Source organism: Oncorhynchus clarkii, chromosome 20 (genome assembly GCF_045791955.1).
Source record: "Oncorhynchus clarkii lewisi isolate Uvic-CL-2024 chromosome 20, UVic_Ocla_1.0, whole genome shotgun sequence".
Lineage (NCBI taxonomy): Eukaryota > Metazoa > Chordata > Actinopteri > Salmoniformes > Salmonidae > Oncorhynchus > Oncorhynchus clarkii.
Window position 1 is genome coordinate 12,569,275 of NC_092166.1, and position 19,420 is coordinate 12,588,694.

General features: G+C 42.8%; 1 protein-coding gene across 3 annotated transcripts in view; it reads right to left on the reverse strand.

Annotated features, from left to right (window-relative positions):
- The window catches only part of LOC139375919 (CMP-N-acetylneuraminate-beta-1,4-galactoside alpha-2,3-sialyltransferase-like), a 77,749-nt gene that overhangs the window by 23,809 nt on the left and 34,520 nt on the right, over window positions 1–19,420 (reverse strand). For all 3 annotated transcript variants that reach the window (XM_071117882.1, XM_071117883.1, XM_071117884.1), the window contains 5 exons: window positions 17,137–17,229; window positions 12,500–12,594; window positions 7,409–7,472; window positions 5,756–5,851; window positions 3,763–3,949 (listed from right to left, as the gene is read on the reverse strand). In XM_071117882.1, the coding sequence (XP_070973983.1) occupies window positions 3,763–3,949; window positions 5,756–5,851; window positions 7,409–7,472; window positions 12,500–12,594; window positions 17,137–17,229 (535 nt within the window). The remainder of the gene's footprint in view (window positions 1–3,762; window positions 3,950–5,755; window positions 5,852–7,408; window positions 7,473–12,499; window positions 12,595–17,136; window positions 17,230–19,420) is intronic.

Consider the following 19,420-nt stretch of genomic DNA (forward strand, 5'->3'; position numbering starts at 1 on the left):
GAAGTGGGATAACTGCCTTGTTCAGGGGCAGAACAACAGATTTTTACCTGGTCAGCTTGGGGATTCGATCTTGCAACCTTTCGGTTACAAGTCCAACGCTCTAACCACTAGGATACCTGCCGCCCCAACGGGCTCAGGAGCGCTTCCAACGGGCTCAGGAGCGCTTCCAAATAAGCAATTAAACTGGCCTTAAGACTAGTTGAGTATCTGGAGCATCAGCAATTGTGGGTTCAATTACAGGCTCAAAATGGCCAGAAACAAGTACCTTTCTTCTGAAACTCGTCAGTCTATTCTTGTTCTGAGAAATGAAGGCTATTTCATGCAAGAAATTGTCAAGAAACTGAAGAACTGGTACAACGCTGTGTACTACTCCCTTCACAGAACAGCGCAAACTGCGCAAAAGGGGAGCCAACTCCATTTAATGCCCAAGATTTCAGAGTGAGATGTTCAACGAGCAAGTGTCCAAACACTTTTTTTTATGTAGTGTTTTCAACACCTTTCATTTTAATTCATTCACTTTACTCAATTTTTTACTGCAACGTCAAACTTCCTGACTTCTCATGGGACGTCTCTAAATAACAGTTTACTGAATAACATCGTTGCAAATTATTATGGCATTTCCAAATCCCTCTGGGCAATAAAGGTTACGACTCTTCAACCTCTGATGTCTTTTAGTAACAAGGTTTCAGTCAGTTACTCATCCAAACACTTCCGCCATGAGAAAGGGGAAGGGGACTGCCATGACAGGGGAGTCACTTTAATTAGCATTATTACCTCCCACCCACCTTAAAGAAGCAATGAGAAACCTTCCCTTTCAAAGCTGGTGAGAGATAGGCATCATGAAAGGGCCTCGCATTCCTTTCACCTGTCAGCGGCCACGCCACACAAAGGACATCAAAGCTCCCACAGCGCAACGGTTCAAAGTTAAATATAAAGGGAGGAGGGGGCTGTGTGTAGGGATCAGTATACCAGGAGTCCAAAAACATGATATTTCTAAAGCTCGTGGTCTTTGTACAGTTGCTCATGCTCTGGTATTAGAGGTGAAAATGCGAGGGGTTAAAAACATGACAGCACAATGAAGCTTGCTAGCCGCAGTCCCTGAAGACATAATGTGTGTGTGTGTGTGTGTGTGTGTGTGTGTGTGTGTGTGTGTGTGTGTGTGTATATCTATATGTATGTATTTCCACAGCAATAGTTTAGGCCACTTATGATGCAGTTACTTCGGTAGCAATGAAGCTACGCTAATAGTCAGTCAACAGGATTTACTTGTCTTCTGATGAGGTTTTCCAAAATGACTAAAAAGCAGATACAGTTAAACAGTTTCCAGTCAACAGATATGACTGCCTACACTGTTACCATGGTAACTGGTTGTTTACTGAGAATATATCATGTTAAGCATCTTCAAGACTCATTTCCCCCAAATCACCCATAGGAAAATACTGTCTCTACTCAGGTGAATTGAACGTAAATACCTGATATTAGTTGAATGTCTGGTTGAACATCTAAATGTCATTCCTTTTTATTTACCCGTCAAAGAAAAAACATCCAAAGTTAAACAAGCTGAGAAACTGGTTGCGGCAATAACTGGAATGTGTGTGCATGCGCGCGCGTGCGTGTGTAAAATACTAATCCATCTCTAGGAGCGAACAGAGAATCTAGGATCATTTTTCATCAGCAGGAATTCACAATGATGGGCCTCATTTGTCAAGTGACAAAACACTTAAAAAGACACTTCAAACCTCGATACACTTACTACATACGAACGTATTGAAGTGGACTCGCTGGAAACACAGTGTACAACTGCGGCGTTCCCGGTCTGTGTGTGTCAGTAGAATAAAAGTAAAAGTTACAAGTAAAACATCTCAGCAGTCAGCACCAATTTAAAACGTTTCAATACCTTCGCTAAAAATAGTTTAAAGTATTCACTTAAAAGCAAATTATCTTGGGTAACTAGTGTAATATTGTTCTGTCTACCTTATTTCCCTTTGTGCCGTTGTCTGTGCCCAATAATGTGGGTACCATGTTTTGTGCTGCTACCATGTTGTGCTGCTACCATGTGGTGTTGCTACCATGTGGTGTTGTTGTCTTAAGTCTCTCATCGTGGTGTGTGTTTGGTCCTATATTTTTAAAATCGCAACCCCTGTCCCCGCAGGAGGCCTTTTGCCTTTTGGAAGGCTGTCATTGTAAATAAGAATCTGTTCTTAACTGACTTGCTTAGTTAAATAAATAAAATAATGCCTCACGTTGTTCTCAGAGACCTATTATGGTTGTCAGTGATTTCCGCAGTTTCAATAAAAAAGTCCAGCTTCTAAAATTCACAGACATTTGCGTAGTTAATTACAATGAGCTCCATGGGGCAAAGTCAACCCGAAATAGTGAGCTGGTGTGACTATGAGTTCAGTAAAGTAGTGAGTTGGTGTGACTATGAGTTCAGTGCATGCGCACCATCACAGCTAAAACGCTGTCATGGAAAAGAGCTGGTACTTTTGAACAGCAATTTACTTCATGAGAAAAATTATTCCTTCCCCTGCAGATCAAAGGCTGATCTGTCAGGAGACAGAGGCCAGATCAATTATCTCCGTCCGCCATTTCCACTGTCCCGCTACTTACCAGCTGATTAGTCCAGACAAATCTGCCCAATTCAAAAGGCTAAGGGGCTATCAAGCAGCCAACTATTTCTCTCTTTCTCACTTACTAGTACCCCCCCTCACTCTAACCCTTATTTTACCCCCTCTTCTCTCCCTCCTCCTAACCCCTCTCTCACTCCCTCCTCCTAACCCCTCCATCTCTCCAGAAGCTTGTATTTTGAAAAATGTCACCCAGTAAAAATTCCTGCTGGCCACTGGTCCCTGAAAGTCACATAGCTGTGCTGGATAGGAAGTCGGTTCCCAAGACCCTGGCTTGCCAGATTTGTAAGAATAATCCCTGTAGAAAATTAGCAGGAAGCCCCCTATATGGAGAAACTCAACCCAGCCAAGATTGAAGTTCAAAGACAGGCACCGTTTTTGCGCCATCGGGAATGTCCTTGAATTGAGCATACCCTACCCTGACTGCGGTGGAGTGACTACAGACAAGCGAGAGTGCTTGTGCAAGCTCTTTCAGTGATAACAGATTGTGTCCTCTCTCAGAGTCATTAAAATGTCTGCCATCCTTCCTGTCAGAGATAAGGAAAGACCCATTCAGTCACCCAGCCATAGATTAAGAGGGCAATTCACCGGCTGTCACTCAAGCATGGAAGTCAGTGGCCTGTCAAAAGGTCCTTAAAATGGGAAAAAAAATTATGTCATGGCAGAATGAAAAGCAGAGAGAAACACAAATTCATAAAGTTTTTTTCTATATAACCACAATTTAAAGTGATTTCCATATTCATGATAAAATGGGAAAGCATTGTGAGAATTCACAACCACATCTATTAAATGTCACAGGACGAGCAAGTGACTGCGACAGAAGACAGTCTGTTTACGACCAAAATGGCATTAACAAAAAAAGAAACTAGTCACTCAGTGCCACAGAAAGCACGTAAACTAGCCAAAACATCCAGTGGGATTCATGCGTATGTGGTCGCTTCAATGTTATGAAGCAATGGAAGACCTAGAAAGGAGGTGGGGCTGGACAATATGCAGAATAAATAATGATCATCTTTCAGAGCAGTGGAAATGCACACAAGCTCATAGTAACATGACCAACTAACTGTCTGTGATGGATTTCTTAGTGGTCCCAATGAGCAAAGGTAACAACAGTCAGCCTTGACTTATGCCTCACCAGCTTCTCTCTGAAGACCATCTGTCTGAGCCACTTGAAGTCCAGCGGTTTGAAGGCAGAGAAGACGAAGAGCGAGTCCTTCTCGTATCGCTCAGGCTTCTGGATGGCCCCCTCGGGGTAGGTAATACGCATGGTGGTCTTGGTGCCCACGTCCTTGCCGAAACCAGTCACCGGAGCCTCGTTCAACCTGCGGTTGGAGAAGAAGCGCTATGTGGGCGAATAGAGTACCACAGTATGAGTCATAATACCCATAAAACCTAGCAATCAAACAAAAATCGTTTTTCTACCATTCATTTTTCCCATAGGGGATTTTAGAAACACTTAAAATAATGGCTGTTTCATGTAGGCTTACCCTGGCGTGGCGTTTTGAGAACCATGTAAATCTCTCTAGGACAACACGACTTTTATCAATATATTTGCCTGTATTTATCCCCCAAAAATGAAATGCTAATTAGCTGCTAATGTGGCTATCATAAAGAACTACAAATGCCATGATGATCTGGACGAGACTGCCAAATCAAGGCAAAGGTAAGAATCTCTGGATTAACTATCTAATAGCTAAATTTAGTAATGAATAAGTCGGCTAAATTTCTTTAAATTGACAATTCCGTGAACTGTCTCTTGATAGTTTTAAATTGACACAATACCCATCAGCAAAGATGCCGTGCGGGAGCATAGTCTTGAATGTTGTCTACTTTGATGCTAATTAGCATTTTAGAATCTGAGAGTAAATAGAGCCAAATATATTAAAGTTACCTTGTCCGAGAGATTTACAAGGTTATCAAAACAGGGATAAGCCTACACAAAACACAACCCTGATTTGAAATGTTTCCAAAATTCCCTATGGGAAAAATGAATGGTGGAAAAACGATTGGAACCATTCCCTGTTTGACCGCAGGTTTTATGGGTATTATGACAGCTCCACTGTGGGGCTCTATACATTGTGTGTTGACATCATAACAAGACTGGGGACTTGAGAATTTAGTTTCACTCCCTTTCAAATATGACTACAATTTTTGCCAATCAAAACAATAAAATGGTCATTTAGCTTCTATTTAGTTTCTTTCTGATACTGGGCTTGCCAACAAATGCCCAGTACCCTTCATGGTGTACTGATAAAACAGTAGGTTTAGACTCATATCAATCTAAGCCCTAACCTAAGTCAATCAACATTAACAAGCTTCAGAGTTCAGGAGGAATTGACAATAAGCAGGATGTAATCACATCAAATTCAGTGTTTTTGGAATTTTAACGTTTGTGCTTTTCTTATAACTAATTTCTGTCTTCTATTCATGCGCTGATCTAATAACCAATTTCTGTGTTCACGCAAGTGACTGACTGAACGAATCCTCACTCATCAGTATCTGCAATTTGTCAGGACTTGTTTTGAGAACGAAAGATCTCTCAGTTTCAAGGTCTTAGCTTAAAGAGAAGAAGCCTTATGAGGTTTTGGTCTGTCACATGTTATGAACCAGTATTGGTTGGTCACATGAATGAAACAAAATGGTAATGATTAATTAAGCTAAATCACAAATATAACTTGTATTATGTACAGAAGTCTCATCCAGATCATCATGGCATAAGACAACTGCTGGGACTGCCCAAGCAGAGCTCCTGATTGATTGGGGCGGCAGGTAGCCTAGTGGTTAGAACATTGGGCCAGTAAACAAAAGGTTGCTGGATCGAATCCCTGAGCTGACAAGGTAAAAATCTGTTGTTCTGGCCCTGAACAAGGCAGTTAGCCCACTGTCCCCGGTAGGCCGTCATTGTAAATAAGAATTTGTTCTTAACTGACTTGCCTAGTTAAAAGATTAAATTAAATAAATAAATTGACGTGAGGTGCTGACAAACAATGATTGATTTAAGATTGACTTCGAGTGTCCCTGTGTAAGAATTTCAACAACAAGGACTTATTATTATTATATTATTATGACTCATTATTTTTCCCCCCTGGAACTGGCATCGCGTTGCCCTTTCATTAGTAAAGACTCACCTCACCACAATGTCGTAATCATCGATTCGGGAGCCCAGAGACTTATTAGCCAGGATACCACCATTGCCCACGATAATGCATCTTTTACAAATTAAACTGGAAGAGAAGAATGTCTGGCCAGTTAGAATGTTTGAAAAGAGAAAGAATGTGTGTAAGTGCTAGTATGTACAGTTGAAGTCAGAAGTTTACACACTTAGGTTGGAGTCATTAAAACTCATTTTTCAACCACTCCACAAATTTCTTGTTAACAAACTATCGTTTTGGCAAGTCGGTTGGGACATCTATTTTATTCATTTTTCAAACAATTGTTTACAGGCAGATTGTTTCACTTATAATTCACTATATCACAATCTCAGTGGGTCAGAATGTATTTCAAGGCCTACCTTCAAACTCAGTGCCTCTTTGCTTGACATCATGGGAAATTCAAAAGAAATCAGCAAAGACCTCAGAAAAAAAATGTACACCTCCACAAATCTGGTTCATCCTTGGGAGCAATTTCCAAACGCCTGAAGGTACCACGTTTGTCTGTACTAACAATAGTATGCAAGTATAGACACCATGGGACCACGCAGCCGCCATACCGCTCAGGAAGGAGACGCGTTCTGTCTCCTAGAGATGAACGTACTTCGGTGCGAAAAGTGCAAATAATCCCAGAACAGGAGCAAAGGACCTTCTGAAGATGCTACGGAGGAAACGGGTACAAAAGTATCTATATCCACAGTAAAACAAGTCCTATAATCGACATAACCTGAAAAGCTGCTCAGCAAGGAAGAAGCCTATGCTCCAAAACCGCCATAAAAAAAGCCAGACTACGGTTTGCAACTGCACATGGGGACAAAAATAGAACTGTTTGCCCATAATGACCATCATTATTTTTGGAGGAAAAAGGGAGGTGATGGAGGCCCAAGAACACCATCCCAACCGTGAAGCACAGGGGTGGCAGCATCATGTTGTGGGGGTGCTTTGCTGCAGGAGGGACTGGTGCACTTCACAAAATAGATGGCATCATGAGGTAGGAAAATTATGTGGATATATTGAAGCAACATCCCAAGACATCAGTCAGGAAGTTAAAGGTTGGTCGCAAATGGGTCTTCCACATGGACAATGATCCCAAGCATACTTCCAAAGTTCTGGCAAAATGGCTTAAGGACAACAAAGTCAAGGTATTGGAGTGGCCATCACAAAGCCCTGACCTCAATCCCATAGAACATTTGTGGGCAGAACTGAAAATGCGTGTGCAAGCAAGGAGGCCTACAAACCTGACTCAGTTAAACCAGCTCTGTCAGGAGGAATGGGCCAAAATTCACCCAACTTATTGTGGGAAGCTTGTGGAAGGCTACCCGAAATGTTTGACCCAAGTTAAACAATTTAAAGGCAATGCTACCAAATTGAGCGTATGTAAACTTCTGACCCACTGGGAATGTGATGAAAGAAATAAAAGCTGAAATAAATCACTCTATTATTCTGACATTTCACATTCTTAAAATAAAGTGGTGATCCTAACTGACCAAAGACAGGGAATGTTTACTAGGATTAAATGTCAGGAATTGTGAAAAACTGAGTTTAAATGTATTTGGCTAAGGTGTAAACTTCCGACTTCAACACTTTGCGTTTGTGTGTGGGAGAGTTTTACTTCGTTCCTGTGGTAATTACCTGTCAACGTCTTGACCCAGCCCATAGTTCTTTGTGGCAGTTAGAATAATGTCTATGATTGTTTCTGAAAAAAAAAAAAAGAGTTTAGATATCAACTACAATGAATTATTATTGCTAGTTCACAGACAAAAATAATAATGAAAAGGATTAATAGCTCCTCTTCAATAAACAACTGTCGAGAACTTCAACTCCCAGAAAATGCTGTAGCAGGCTAGGTGGTCCTTGGGAGAGTTGGAGGTCTGGAGAAGAGAACATCCCCCACATGTTTTCAATTACAGATAAGGATAAGCCACAGGCCAGGTGACTAACGTTGTAAAATACATATATCAGAAGTCTTACGTTGTAAGACATATTGGTCTTCGCCCCCACAGCCCACTAGCACCTCTTGGCTCTTTGCTTCTCATATTAGTCATAGATCTACCATGGCCAGATTATTGGGAGATCTACACTACTGGTCAAACGTTTTAGAACACCTACTCATTCAAGGTTTTTTCTTAATTTTGTACTATTTTCTACATTGTAGAATAATAGTAAAGACATCAAAACTATAAAATAACATATAGAATCATGTAGTAACTAAAAAAGTGTTCAACAAATCAAAATACATTTTATATATTTGAGATTCTTCAAAGTAGCCATTCTTTGACTTGATGACAGCTTTGCACACTCTTGGCATTGTCTCAACCAGCTTCATGAGCTATGATAAACCTGGCTCTCATGAGGACCGCCTCCAACTCAATCATCAAGTTTGCACACGACACAACAGTAGTAGGCTTGATAACCAACGATGACGAGACAGTTTACAGGGAGGAGGTGAGGGATCTGGGAGTGTGGTGCCTGGAAAACAACCGCTAACTCAACATCAACAAAACAAAGGAGATGATCGTGGACTTCAGGAAACAGCAGAGGGTGCACCCCCCTATATACAGGACTGCAGTGGAGAAGGTGGAAAGCTTCAAGTTTTGTACACATCACTGACAAACTGAAATGACAAACCACCCACAGTGTGGTGAAGAAGGCGCAACAGAGCCTCTTCAACCTCAGGAGGCTAAAGAAATGTGAGTATCACCTAAAACCCTTTACGGATGCACAATTGAAAGCACTCTGTCGGCTGTATCACCGCCCGGATGCCACCGCAAGGCTCTCCAGAGGGTGGTGTCGTCTGCCCAACGCATTACCGGGGGCAAATTACCCGCCCTCCAGGACACCTACAACACCCGATGTCACAGGAAGGCCAAAAAGATCATCAAGGACATCAACCACTCGAGCCACTGCCTGTTCACCCCTCTATCATCCAGAAGGCGAGGTCAGTACAGGTGCATCAAAGCTGGGGCCGAGAGACTGAAAAACAGCTTCTATCTTTGTTTAACACTTTGTTACTACATGATTCCATATGTGTTAATTTGTAGTGTTGATGTCTTCACTATTATTCTACAATGTAGAAAATAGTACAAATAAAAACTCTTGAATGAGTAGGTGTTTTAAAACTTTATACCGGTAGTGTATATCTTTTGTCCAAAAAAGTCATATTTGAAAGTATCACTCATGACCGAAAGTATCACTCATGACCAAAAGTATGTGGAAACCTGCTCGTTAAACAGCTCATTCCAAAATCATTGGCATTAATATGGAGTGGATCCCCCACTTGCTGCTGTAACAGCCTCCACTCTTCTGGGAAGGCTTTCCACTCGATGTTGGAACATTGCTGCGGGGACTTTCTTCGATTCAACCACAAGAGCATTAATGAGGTCGGCACATGTCTCATTCGGCGTTCCAATTCATCCCAAAGGTGTTCGGTGGGGATGAAGTCATTGTTCTGTGCAGGCCAGTCAAGTTCTTCAACACTGATCTTAAACTATTTCTGTATGGACCTCACTTTGTGCACGGGGGCATTGCCATGCTGAAACAGGAACGGGCCGTCCCCAAACTGTTGCCATAAAGTTGGAAGCACAGAATTGTCTAGAATATCATTGTATGCTGTAGCATTAAGATTTCCCTTCACTGGAACTAAGAGGCCTAGCCTGAGCCATGAAAAACATCCCCAGACCATTATTCCTCCACTACCAAACTTTACAATTGGCACTATGCATTGGGGCAGGTAGCGTTCTCCTGGCATCCGCCAAATCGTTGGACTGCCAGATGGTGAAGCATGATTCATCACTCCAGAGAACAATGGAGGCAAGCTGTACACCACTCCAGCCGACGATTAGCATTGAGCATGGTGATCATAGGCTTGTGTGCGGCTGCTCTGCCATGGAAACCCATTTCATGAAGCTCCAGACGGACAGCTCTTGTGCTGACATTGATTCCAGAGGCAGTTTGGACCTCGGTAGTGAACCGAGAAGAGATGATTTTTACATGCTGTGCGCTTCAACACTCGGTGGTCCTGTCTGCGAGGCTGCGTGGCCTACCACTTGGTGGCTGAGCCGTTGTTGCTCCTAGACGTTTCAATTTCACAATAACAGCACTTACATTTGACTGGGGCAGCTCTAGCGGGGCAGAAATTTGACGAACTGACTTGTTAGAAAGGTGGCATCCTATGACAAATCTGGCATTACTTTCAACATGACGGTGCCAAGTTGAAAGTAACTGAGCTCTTCAGTAAGGCCATTCTACTGCCAACGTTTGTCTATGAGATTGCATGGCTGTGTGCTCGATTTTATACACCCGTCAGCAACGGTTGTGGCTGAAATAGCCGAATCCACTCATTTGAAAGGGTGTCCACATACTTTTGTATATATAGTGTATAATCACATTTAAGCATCTACATGGGTCTCTTGCAAGAGTAATGCAGAAGGCTTACAGCTTTATCCCTCTAATGATTAAAAAGCAGAAAAAGAGCAGCAGCCCATTGTTTGGACAAGGTGTCGATGTCCGGCATCAAGCATCACCTCGGGTAGCAAAAACAGAGGACCAGACCACACCCGACTCGAGGGGGTGCGAAATCGCAGAAGGGAAGTTTTCTTCAAGGGGGGAGACATAACGGCTAATTGTTATTAGCGACTAGGATAAACACTTCAGCAAAGTATGTCTGGGCAGCAGCTCAGACAAATAACCCTCGCCTTGACGTACACGGTTCTGCCGATGAAAATCTTCAGCTGAAATATGGAAGAGGGACTGGAGGTCTCTGATAATTATGCTACAGCATGCAGCTATAGAGCAGAGTAGACAAAAGGTAAAGGGAAACACCGGAGACTGGTCAGTCTAACATTAATACATCGTCAATGCTTATGAATCACTTGGGATTGGCAAAGAGCATAATTGTATACAGGTCAGAAATCTCTCAACTTTATCAAACTATCTATTCTAGGTGCATTGTGGTCTGGTCAGTTGGTATAAGCCAGCGGTCCCCGGCCCGGTGATTGGGAAACCCTGGTCTAGGACAGCGGTCCCCGGCCCAGTGACTGGCAAAGCCTGGTCTAGGCAATCCAAAAGCTTAGCTCCGATGCACATGGGGATATCCTTGGTTTGTCTATATGACAGTCAGAGGCTTAGACATGACTAGCTAAAGTCAAGGGGTACAAAAAGGAGAATAATTCAAATGGACTTTGTTTAAGATACCTTCCCATTCAATGGGTGACACTGTAGCAATAATTGAGCTATTCCCTTTATGCAACTAAATTGATACTTAAATGTATCTAAATAATATTTTAACATAATAGTTACATTTAAAGAATTAGGGCTAGGTTTTATTTGACCGTATTATCCTGAATGAACTAGCCCCATCCAAAATATGTCATGAGCCATGTTAATGTAACATGGCAGGGAATATTAGCTTAAAAACTGACATTTCTCTAAACAAAAAAGCTAAACAAATGAATAATTAATTGGGCGTTGGGGGAGGGCATGAAATAGGGGTACCTGAAATGTGGGGGTCTTGAAATTGGGGTCCCTGGGGGGGGGGGGGGGAATGGTTAGGAACCCCTTGCTTTAGGTAGTAAAAAAGGTCCCTTTAAAAAATGCTCCCCATGCTGGCTTATAGCATGATGGAGGGGCTTTCACCTGCATAAAGTCTAGCGAACAAGACTGTGTTTCAGGTAAACCTCCATGGCAGCTTGGCAGCAAAAAAAGCTCAAATAAAATGTTTATTTCATGCTTAACATTTTGTAGGGATTCTAATTTGGAATCCTTTGTGGAGTAGGTAACATTCAGTGTACCTTTACGCTCACTTCGTTCATAAGTATTGGAAAATATGCGAGAGGATGCACTCAGGCCACAGCCTTTTAACCTCATCTTCCCAATTCGGATGTGCTGAAGTTTGATTCATGAAATGCATAGATTCTTGTCAGTCTTTTGGCTGTCAGTGAGCTACCTAACCCCATATTGAGACATGACTACTTCACAGTCGAGGAAAGAACGGTAGGTAGCCTAGCGGTTAAGAGTGTCGGGCAAGAAACCGGAAGGATGTTGGTTTGAATCCCCGAGCCAACTAGCTGAAACATCTGTCAATGTGCCCTTGAGCAAGGCACTTAACCCTAATTGCTCCTGTAAGTCACTCTGGATAAGAGCGTCTGATAAATTATTATTATGTTAAGTAGCTTTATAGTTTAATGCATTTTGCCATACATTTAGAATGGGTGTTGAAGTTGGAAAATGCCATAGAAGTTTGTAGAAGTTCAGAGAAACTGAAAAGTGCTGTCTCGCTATCCAGATGTTGCCGTAGCAAGAAATGTCCTGTAGTATTCATGCATCCCATTCTCACCCTCTACCCTGCCCCCCACCCCAGGTAATGGCACAGTCAGAGGCAGTGTGTAGAGACATCAGAGTGCATGACAGGAGCAGAATTAGACCAAGTATGCCAGGAGGGCTGTTCTGCCAGCTCTATCACCAAGAGTAAAGATGTGCTAACTGACGCATGGTGATAAGGATGGTAGAGCCCTGGCACCCTCTTCTCTTTAGCTTACCTATCCAGCTCAAACCACCATCCATACACAGTTCCAAAACCACCATGACAAGTTAATGACACATCCATTGACATCAATGAGATACATGGATGGGGGCATAGTGATTTACAGGATAAATTAGGGTTAAGTGCCTTGCTCAAGGGGGCATAATCCAATTTGTGCACATTAGACACGCAATGTGTCTTACCTTGTGTTTTGAATCCAAATGGAGGTAAGTAACTGCTGACTTTGGCCAGACGCTTGAAGTTCCGGTCGAGAAACATGGGAGCTGGCTTCATGAACCTGTGAGAACAGCAGAGAGAAGAACGGGAGAGATTATATTTTACAGGATTTGTCTGTTCAACCATGTGCAGGTCCAAGAGGACTAAAGTTAAACAAAATAGGCCTACTTTTGTGTTGTGTTGACTTAGTTGCACCCTCTCATTTCCAGATGCATAGTTCAAAAGCCAGCCAAACCCTTGTCCTATTCCAGATAACGTGCCGCGAGAGGTCCACCGCAGATAACGTGCCGCGAGAGGTCCACCGCAGATAACGTGTCGCGAGAGGTCCACCGCAGATAACGTGCCGCGAGAGGTCCACCGCAGATAACGTGTCGCGAGAGGTCCACCGCAGATAACGTGCCGTGTTAATCAAGTTAGATTGACACTCGTCAATGAGCAACGGAGTTAACCTGAACGCCCATGCAGGGGTGAGTGAGTGAGGGATCAAGCAGAGAACATGTGTCTGGGGGTACACCACAATGTCTCGCAGGACACTAGTTTTTTTCTAAAAGTGTTTCTTCTCTCGTTCTCCCCGAGAAGGAAGTGGCCCCCACTCATCTCTGCCGTGACCCCTAGGGCTCTGGTGTGAATGTCCTGCCAGGAGTTAAAGACACTGGTCCGTAAGAGGAGACGCTTGTTCCACTCATCAATCTAACAACGTCATCCCACTTTTCCGCTTCGCCCCGTTCCCCAAACCAATCCTGCACACACAGAGAGCAAAACGGGCTGGCTCAAGGGAGGAAAAGACATAACACAGGGGAGAAAGAGAACAAGCCTCCTGCATGTACCCTCATTGACAAAGTTTTTTTTCCCAGGAAAAGGTCTAAATCATTCTTGACGCATAGTTTGGGTATACGTGTCCTGACGATGTATTGATGTCAGTGTTTTTCTGTCCCAGATGATTTGGGGCCTGGCTGTTTCGAGGAAGGGGCCGTTTTACTCAAGAGGGCAGTGTTGATTGGTAATCTGTGCAGAAACAGTTGGCGCACTAGAAAAGTATTCCCACACCAACCTAGTTAGTTACAGGTATACAGACTGGGGTTTGATGTACAGAAACAAAAGCAAACAACAAAAATCATCCTTTGAAGATTTTAAAACATTTTTAGACTTCAGGAAAATGTGCCATGACATTACAAACCCACTTCCCCTGCCCTCGGAGGCTTCAAATAAAAATTGTGTTTGGCATACTCAAAGAAGCTGTGACTGTTAAGGGTACACGGCACATTTAAGCATTTCCACCCCCGGCCCCTGGCTGTGACGACCCCCCTTTGATAAAGCCCTCTCAGAAGTAGCCACCTCCCCTGGTCAGGCCCCTCGGACCTGGGCTGTACGTGCTGCTTCTGGAAGTGTGGCCGGACGATGGATGTCTGTTTTTATGACCTGCTGTCTCGCTGGGGAGAGCACAGGGGTTGTCGTTTAACAAGCCTGCAGCTCCAATGCTCCACTTTTACAGCTTGCAGTGAAGGTTTTCACAACAAGCTCGCAGACTGGCATTTAAACAGAGGGGGATAACAAGGACATTACTGGTCCTAGGATGGTTCATGTCAGACACTATTCTTGCGGATAAATTATTTGTATGATTAGTAGCCATTTTTTTTTTTTAAGTGAGTTTGGTAAAATGTTGTTTACATTTTGGAGATTCTAGTCAGAAAATGTTGTATGAAATACAATATTAATTACATGATAAACCCATTTTAAGTACTTACCTTCCTAATAAGAACAATTCATTTGGCCTCACATGAAAACTTAACGCTCCACAAGAGATCCTAATTATATGTCTATACAACACCGGTAGCTTCTCAGTTTAAACTGACAATAACAAGACATTCTCTACAACTCACAGGTCTAGGGCGCAAACCACAACATGTCCTCCACATCTGAAGGAAGAACTCAGAGTGGCTTAACTAACCCTTAGTGGGGCTGTGTTTACAGCCATGGGCCATTTTAACCAACCTCTAGTTATGGCTGCCCACAGTTTAAAGTTTAGTAATTTAGCAAACACTCTTATCCCAAGCAATTTACAGGAGCAATTAGGGTTAAGTGCCTTGCTCAAGAGCACATTGACATATTTTTCCACTTAGTCTGCTAGGGGATTTGAACCCGCAACATTTAGTTTTCTGCCCCAATGATCTTAACCGCTAGGCTACCTGCCGCCAGTTAAGTGTGACAAGTCAAGCGGAAGATGGCTAACACCAAAGGAATCCGAGTCCGCTATCAGATTACCAGACTTCACTTCCTACTAAGCGTGTCTGAAATCAATGACCAAACATGTTTAACAAGAAGAGCCTCTTTTCAACTTCCCAAAATGTTACACTTCCCATAAAACTCCTTAATTGCACTTGAGGCACAAGTTGTACCCGTGTCAGAAGGGATAAAATAAAATAAAAAGTCAGTCATGTCTGACTCTCCATCTCTCTCGATCTCTCTCCTCACATCACCTGACAGAGAAGTAGACCCTTGCCAAAACAAACCGCAATTCATCAACATGTGGCTACAGGGGCCCAGCCGCGGTATAAATAACTGGGACAGTCAAGAGTCTCCCCGTCCATGGACAGACAGGGATCTGGTCTGCTGGTCTTAAAGAGAGAGGGCTCCCAAAACGTGAAGCCAGGGCACATTGTGCTCATTTCCTCTCACTGGGGGCCATATTTTCATAACCGCTCCGCTCAAGTTCACCGCCAACACTTGATTTAGGGCTCCAATACAAACAGTTTGGCGTGAGGGGAGGTGTTGAATATATTGTATTCTGTGGGGCCTTTTGGAAGAGAACAAACAAGGAGGATGGAGGGGGTGGGCTTTATCTGGTCAAGTTAACAACTGTCAGTGTATATACACTTTGTTTCTACTACAGATTAAATAATTCAGTTTGCCAAGAAGAAAAAGTAGGCAACGTTTTTACATGAATCATCAACTTATTTGGTCATGAGAGTGAGACCAAAAAATGGATTTAGATGTGGCATACAGAGCTGGGGATGCCACTCATCTATGTAAGTGGCCTGACAGGGAAGTGGCCAAGAAGAGGTAGCCATTTGCTTATTTAGAATCTGTGGTTGCACATGTCATGCATGAACGAACCAGACATTTAGCTTTTTAACACATGGCACTCATCAAACTCTAACAGGACATCTAACAGACACACAACTTTGTCACTATAAGTCATTAATTGTACTAACTGAATTGTGTTACTGATGTGAATGTGGTAATAATCAATGCTGTCCCGGCGGGGGCTGTTTGTAGGGAACTTTGAATCGACACGTGTGGCTGATTAGAGGAAGTCGTTGGGAGACATTGTTAACACACAGCCTCGTAGTTGGACGGGCCTGAAAACCGTAGGGCTTCTTCTTTAACGACTGCTGTAATTTAGCAGCGCCCCAACGTAGCTCGCCCAAAGTTAGGATTACTATCTGACTCCAGAGAAAAGGCCTAAGACTATTTGTGTAACATACCATGATGACCCCTTTTGGTTTCCGTATGAGTCATAGTTAACCATACAAATAACACAAAATACAAGAAATATCCTGTCATTGCTGGTCTTCTTCGTTATTCAAAACTGTCTAACCCAATTGAAGCATTCTGTGCAACTACTAGCTGTCTTTTTGAAGACTATGTATGCATCATCACAGCATCATCGTACATTATGTTAAGATGGAGTCGCCATCTTCCACATTTAGGGGCAGCTGAGGAAAAATGCCCCGGGCCATTGTTCTGCTATGTTCAACATGCCCCTTTACTAGCCAGACCTGCTAAGCACTCATGAGACAATGACCCATGGCTGGAGAGGAGACGGTTTTGGGATGGCATCAAAGGCCCAGTGACATCATGGAGGGCCGTTGAGTGTTCCGTGAAGGAAGATCTGATGAGTCATGCCCTCCTGGACAGGAAGTCATTGCCCCTCAGACAAAAGGCTAATTTCTGGCATCCATTTCAAATGGGGTAGGACAGGGCTACGCTCTCCCAACAGAGATGCTTTTGTGTTTGGAAAGCTGACGAGGACATGGCATAGTGCAAGGTTCCTCAGCTGGCAGCCCGATTCTATTTGTCCCTGAGTATTCCCACGCATAATAGAGAGATATCTGTGATCGTATACAAATGTAAGCAAGGCCTGAAATTACATTTTAGTCAAATATTATATCCATTTGGGATTCTTGCGGTCAATTTGCAGTCTACAAATGATTTGTAATTATGTTCCAGCCCCCTGACCATCTGCCCACGGCTGAATGTAGTTGATCCTGGTATAGTGTGTGTGTAGTGAGGATATAAATTAATGACTAAAAAGATTGTGTGGAAATGTGGGGGCTTTTATTCCTGAGTTGATCCCCGTAGGCCATGCTGGCTGGAGTAATGTCATAACGTCTCTAGGGGTGCATCTCAATAGCTTAGAGTTGCTTCCTCTCCTGAACTCCTCTCCTTCAATGGCACTAAACTGATATAAAACATTTGGCTTCACCTGACCAGTTTTTTTCAGCAGTGCAAAGTACAAAGGAATGGAGACAAGGAGAGGAATCCTCTTAAGATTCAACATGCACCCAAGGACTCTAATCAAACCCTGGAGAGAGTTTCTCACTTTGGATAGATGGCAGTCATCTTGGCAGCTGCGTAGCCTGGCTTGCACACTCCTTCGCTGAGGTTGCCATACTTGTACGCCAATTCTGCTGACCTGCAAATGTCACCAAGAGGGAAGGACAAAAGGTTATTAGATGAGACTGAGAACAACATGACCAGATAACACTGCACTTCCACACAATCCAATTTAGACAAAGATCTCCCAGGAAGAAATAACTAAAAATAGTTTGAGATGATGTGGAGAGGAGAAAATAAAATCAACATGTTCCCTTCAGCCCATCCCATGCCTGTCCTATCCTATTTAGAGGTAATGTAGGACGAGAGAGGTCACGTTCTAACACTCCATCCAGCAGCCCATTTGACCTCCTCCTCATTACTATCATGCTCATGAATTAACCGCTATATGGCACGTGACTAGTTCAAATAAACAGGGGGGGGCTGCACTATGGGAGGCCTATCCGTCACACATAGGGAGTGTTGATGAGATGGGGGCATGGCAGGGTGAAGAGGGTGCGTGCCCATGGACAGGCTACAGCTGGATTGGACTGGGCTGGAGTCTCTTTGCTAACGGGCCATCTTTGCTAGGTCAGAGGAAGTGATCAGTTGGTGACCACTGCTGTAGGCAGTTGTAATAGCAGGTCCAGATGATGAGAACCAGCATTTAAACCCTCTCCTGAAGTTGTGCCTATAGAGAGAGTTTCTTCAGAAAGTATTCACATCCCTTTACTTTTTCCATTTTGTTGTGTTACAGCTTGAATTTAAAATAGATTAAATGTTGATGCTTTATCACTGGCCTACACACAATTCCCCATAATGTCAAAGTCAAATTATGTTTTTAGAATTTTTACAAATGAATTAAAAATGAAAAGCTGAAATGTCTCGAGCCAATAAGTATTCAACCCTTTTGTTATGGCAAGCCAAAATAAAGGTCAGGAGTAAAAATGTCGTTAAGTCACAGAATAAGTTGCATGGAGTCACTGTGTAATAGTGTTTAACATGATTTTTGAATGACTACCTCATGTACCCCACACATACAATTATCTGTAAGGTCCGTCAGTCGAGCAGTGAATTTCAAATACATTTTCAACCACAAAGACCAAGGAGGTTTTCCAATGCCACCTATTGGTAAAAATAAAAAGCTGACATTGAATATCCCTTTGAGCGTGGTGAAGTTATTAATTACACTTTGGATGTTGTATCAATACACCCAGTCACTACAAAGATACAGGCTTCCTTCCGAAGTCAGTTGCCAGAGAGGAAGGAAACCGCTCAGGGATCTCACAATGAGGTCAATGGTGACTTTAAAATAGTTAGAGTTTAATGGCTGTGATAGGAGAAAACGGAGGATGGATCAACAACATTGTAGATACTCCACAATACAAACCTAATTGACAGAGAGGGAAAAGAAGGAAGTCTGTACAGAATTTTAAAAAAATCCAAAACATGCATCCTGTTTGAAACAAGGCATTAAATTAATACAGCAAAAATAATGGCAAAGCAATTAACACTTTGTATTCTGGGCAAAAAGTTGTTTGTGGCAAATCTAATACAACACATTACAGAGTCCCACTCTCCATATTTCAAGCATAGTGGTGGCTGCATCATGTTATGGGTATGATTGTAATGGACTGGGGAATTTTTCAGGATAAAAATAAAACGGAATGGAGCCAAGCACGGGCAAAATCCCAGAGAAAAACCTGGTTCAGTCGGCTTTCCACCAGACACTGGGAGATGAATTCACCTTTCAACAGGGCAATAACCTAAAACACAAGGCTAAATCTACACTGGAGTCGCTTACCAAAAAAATACAGTAAATGTTTCTGAGTGGCCGAGTTACAGTTTACATAAATCTATGGCAAGACCTGAATTTGTGGTCTGGCAATGATCAACGACCAGATTGACAGGGATTGAAGAATTTTGAAAATAATAAAATGGGCGGCAGGTAGCCTAGTCATTAGAGCGTTGGGACAGTAACCGAAAGGTTGCTAGATCTATACATTTTTTTTTTGCACAATCCAGGTGCAGATAGCCCTTAGAAACTTACCCAGAAAGACTCACACGTGTAATCGGTCTACAAAGTATTCACTTCTGTAAGTTTGAATACTCATGGTGGAAGGGTGATGAGAATTTAAGTTTACAGTGGGAGCATCAACACACAGACATGCCAACAAAATACAATTACTCAAGTTTGCATATAAGCCATACCAACACCTATTTATCTAAACACACATCAACATTTATTAGTCATATAGGGATTGATGAGTGGTTATAATAATTCAACCCAG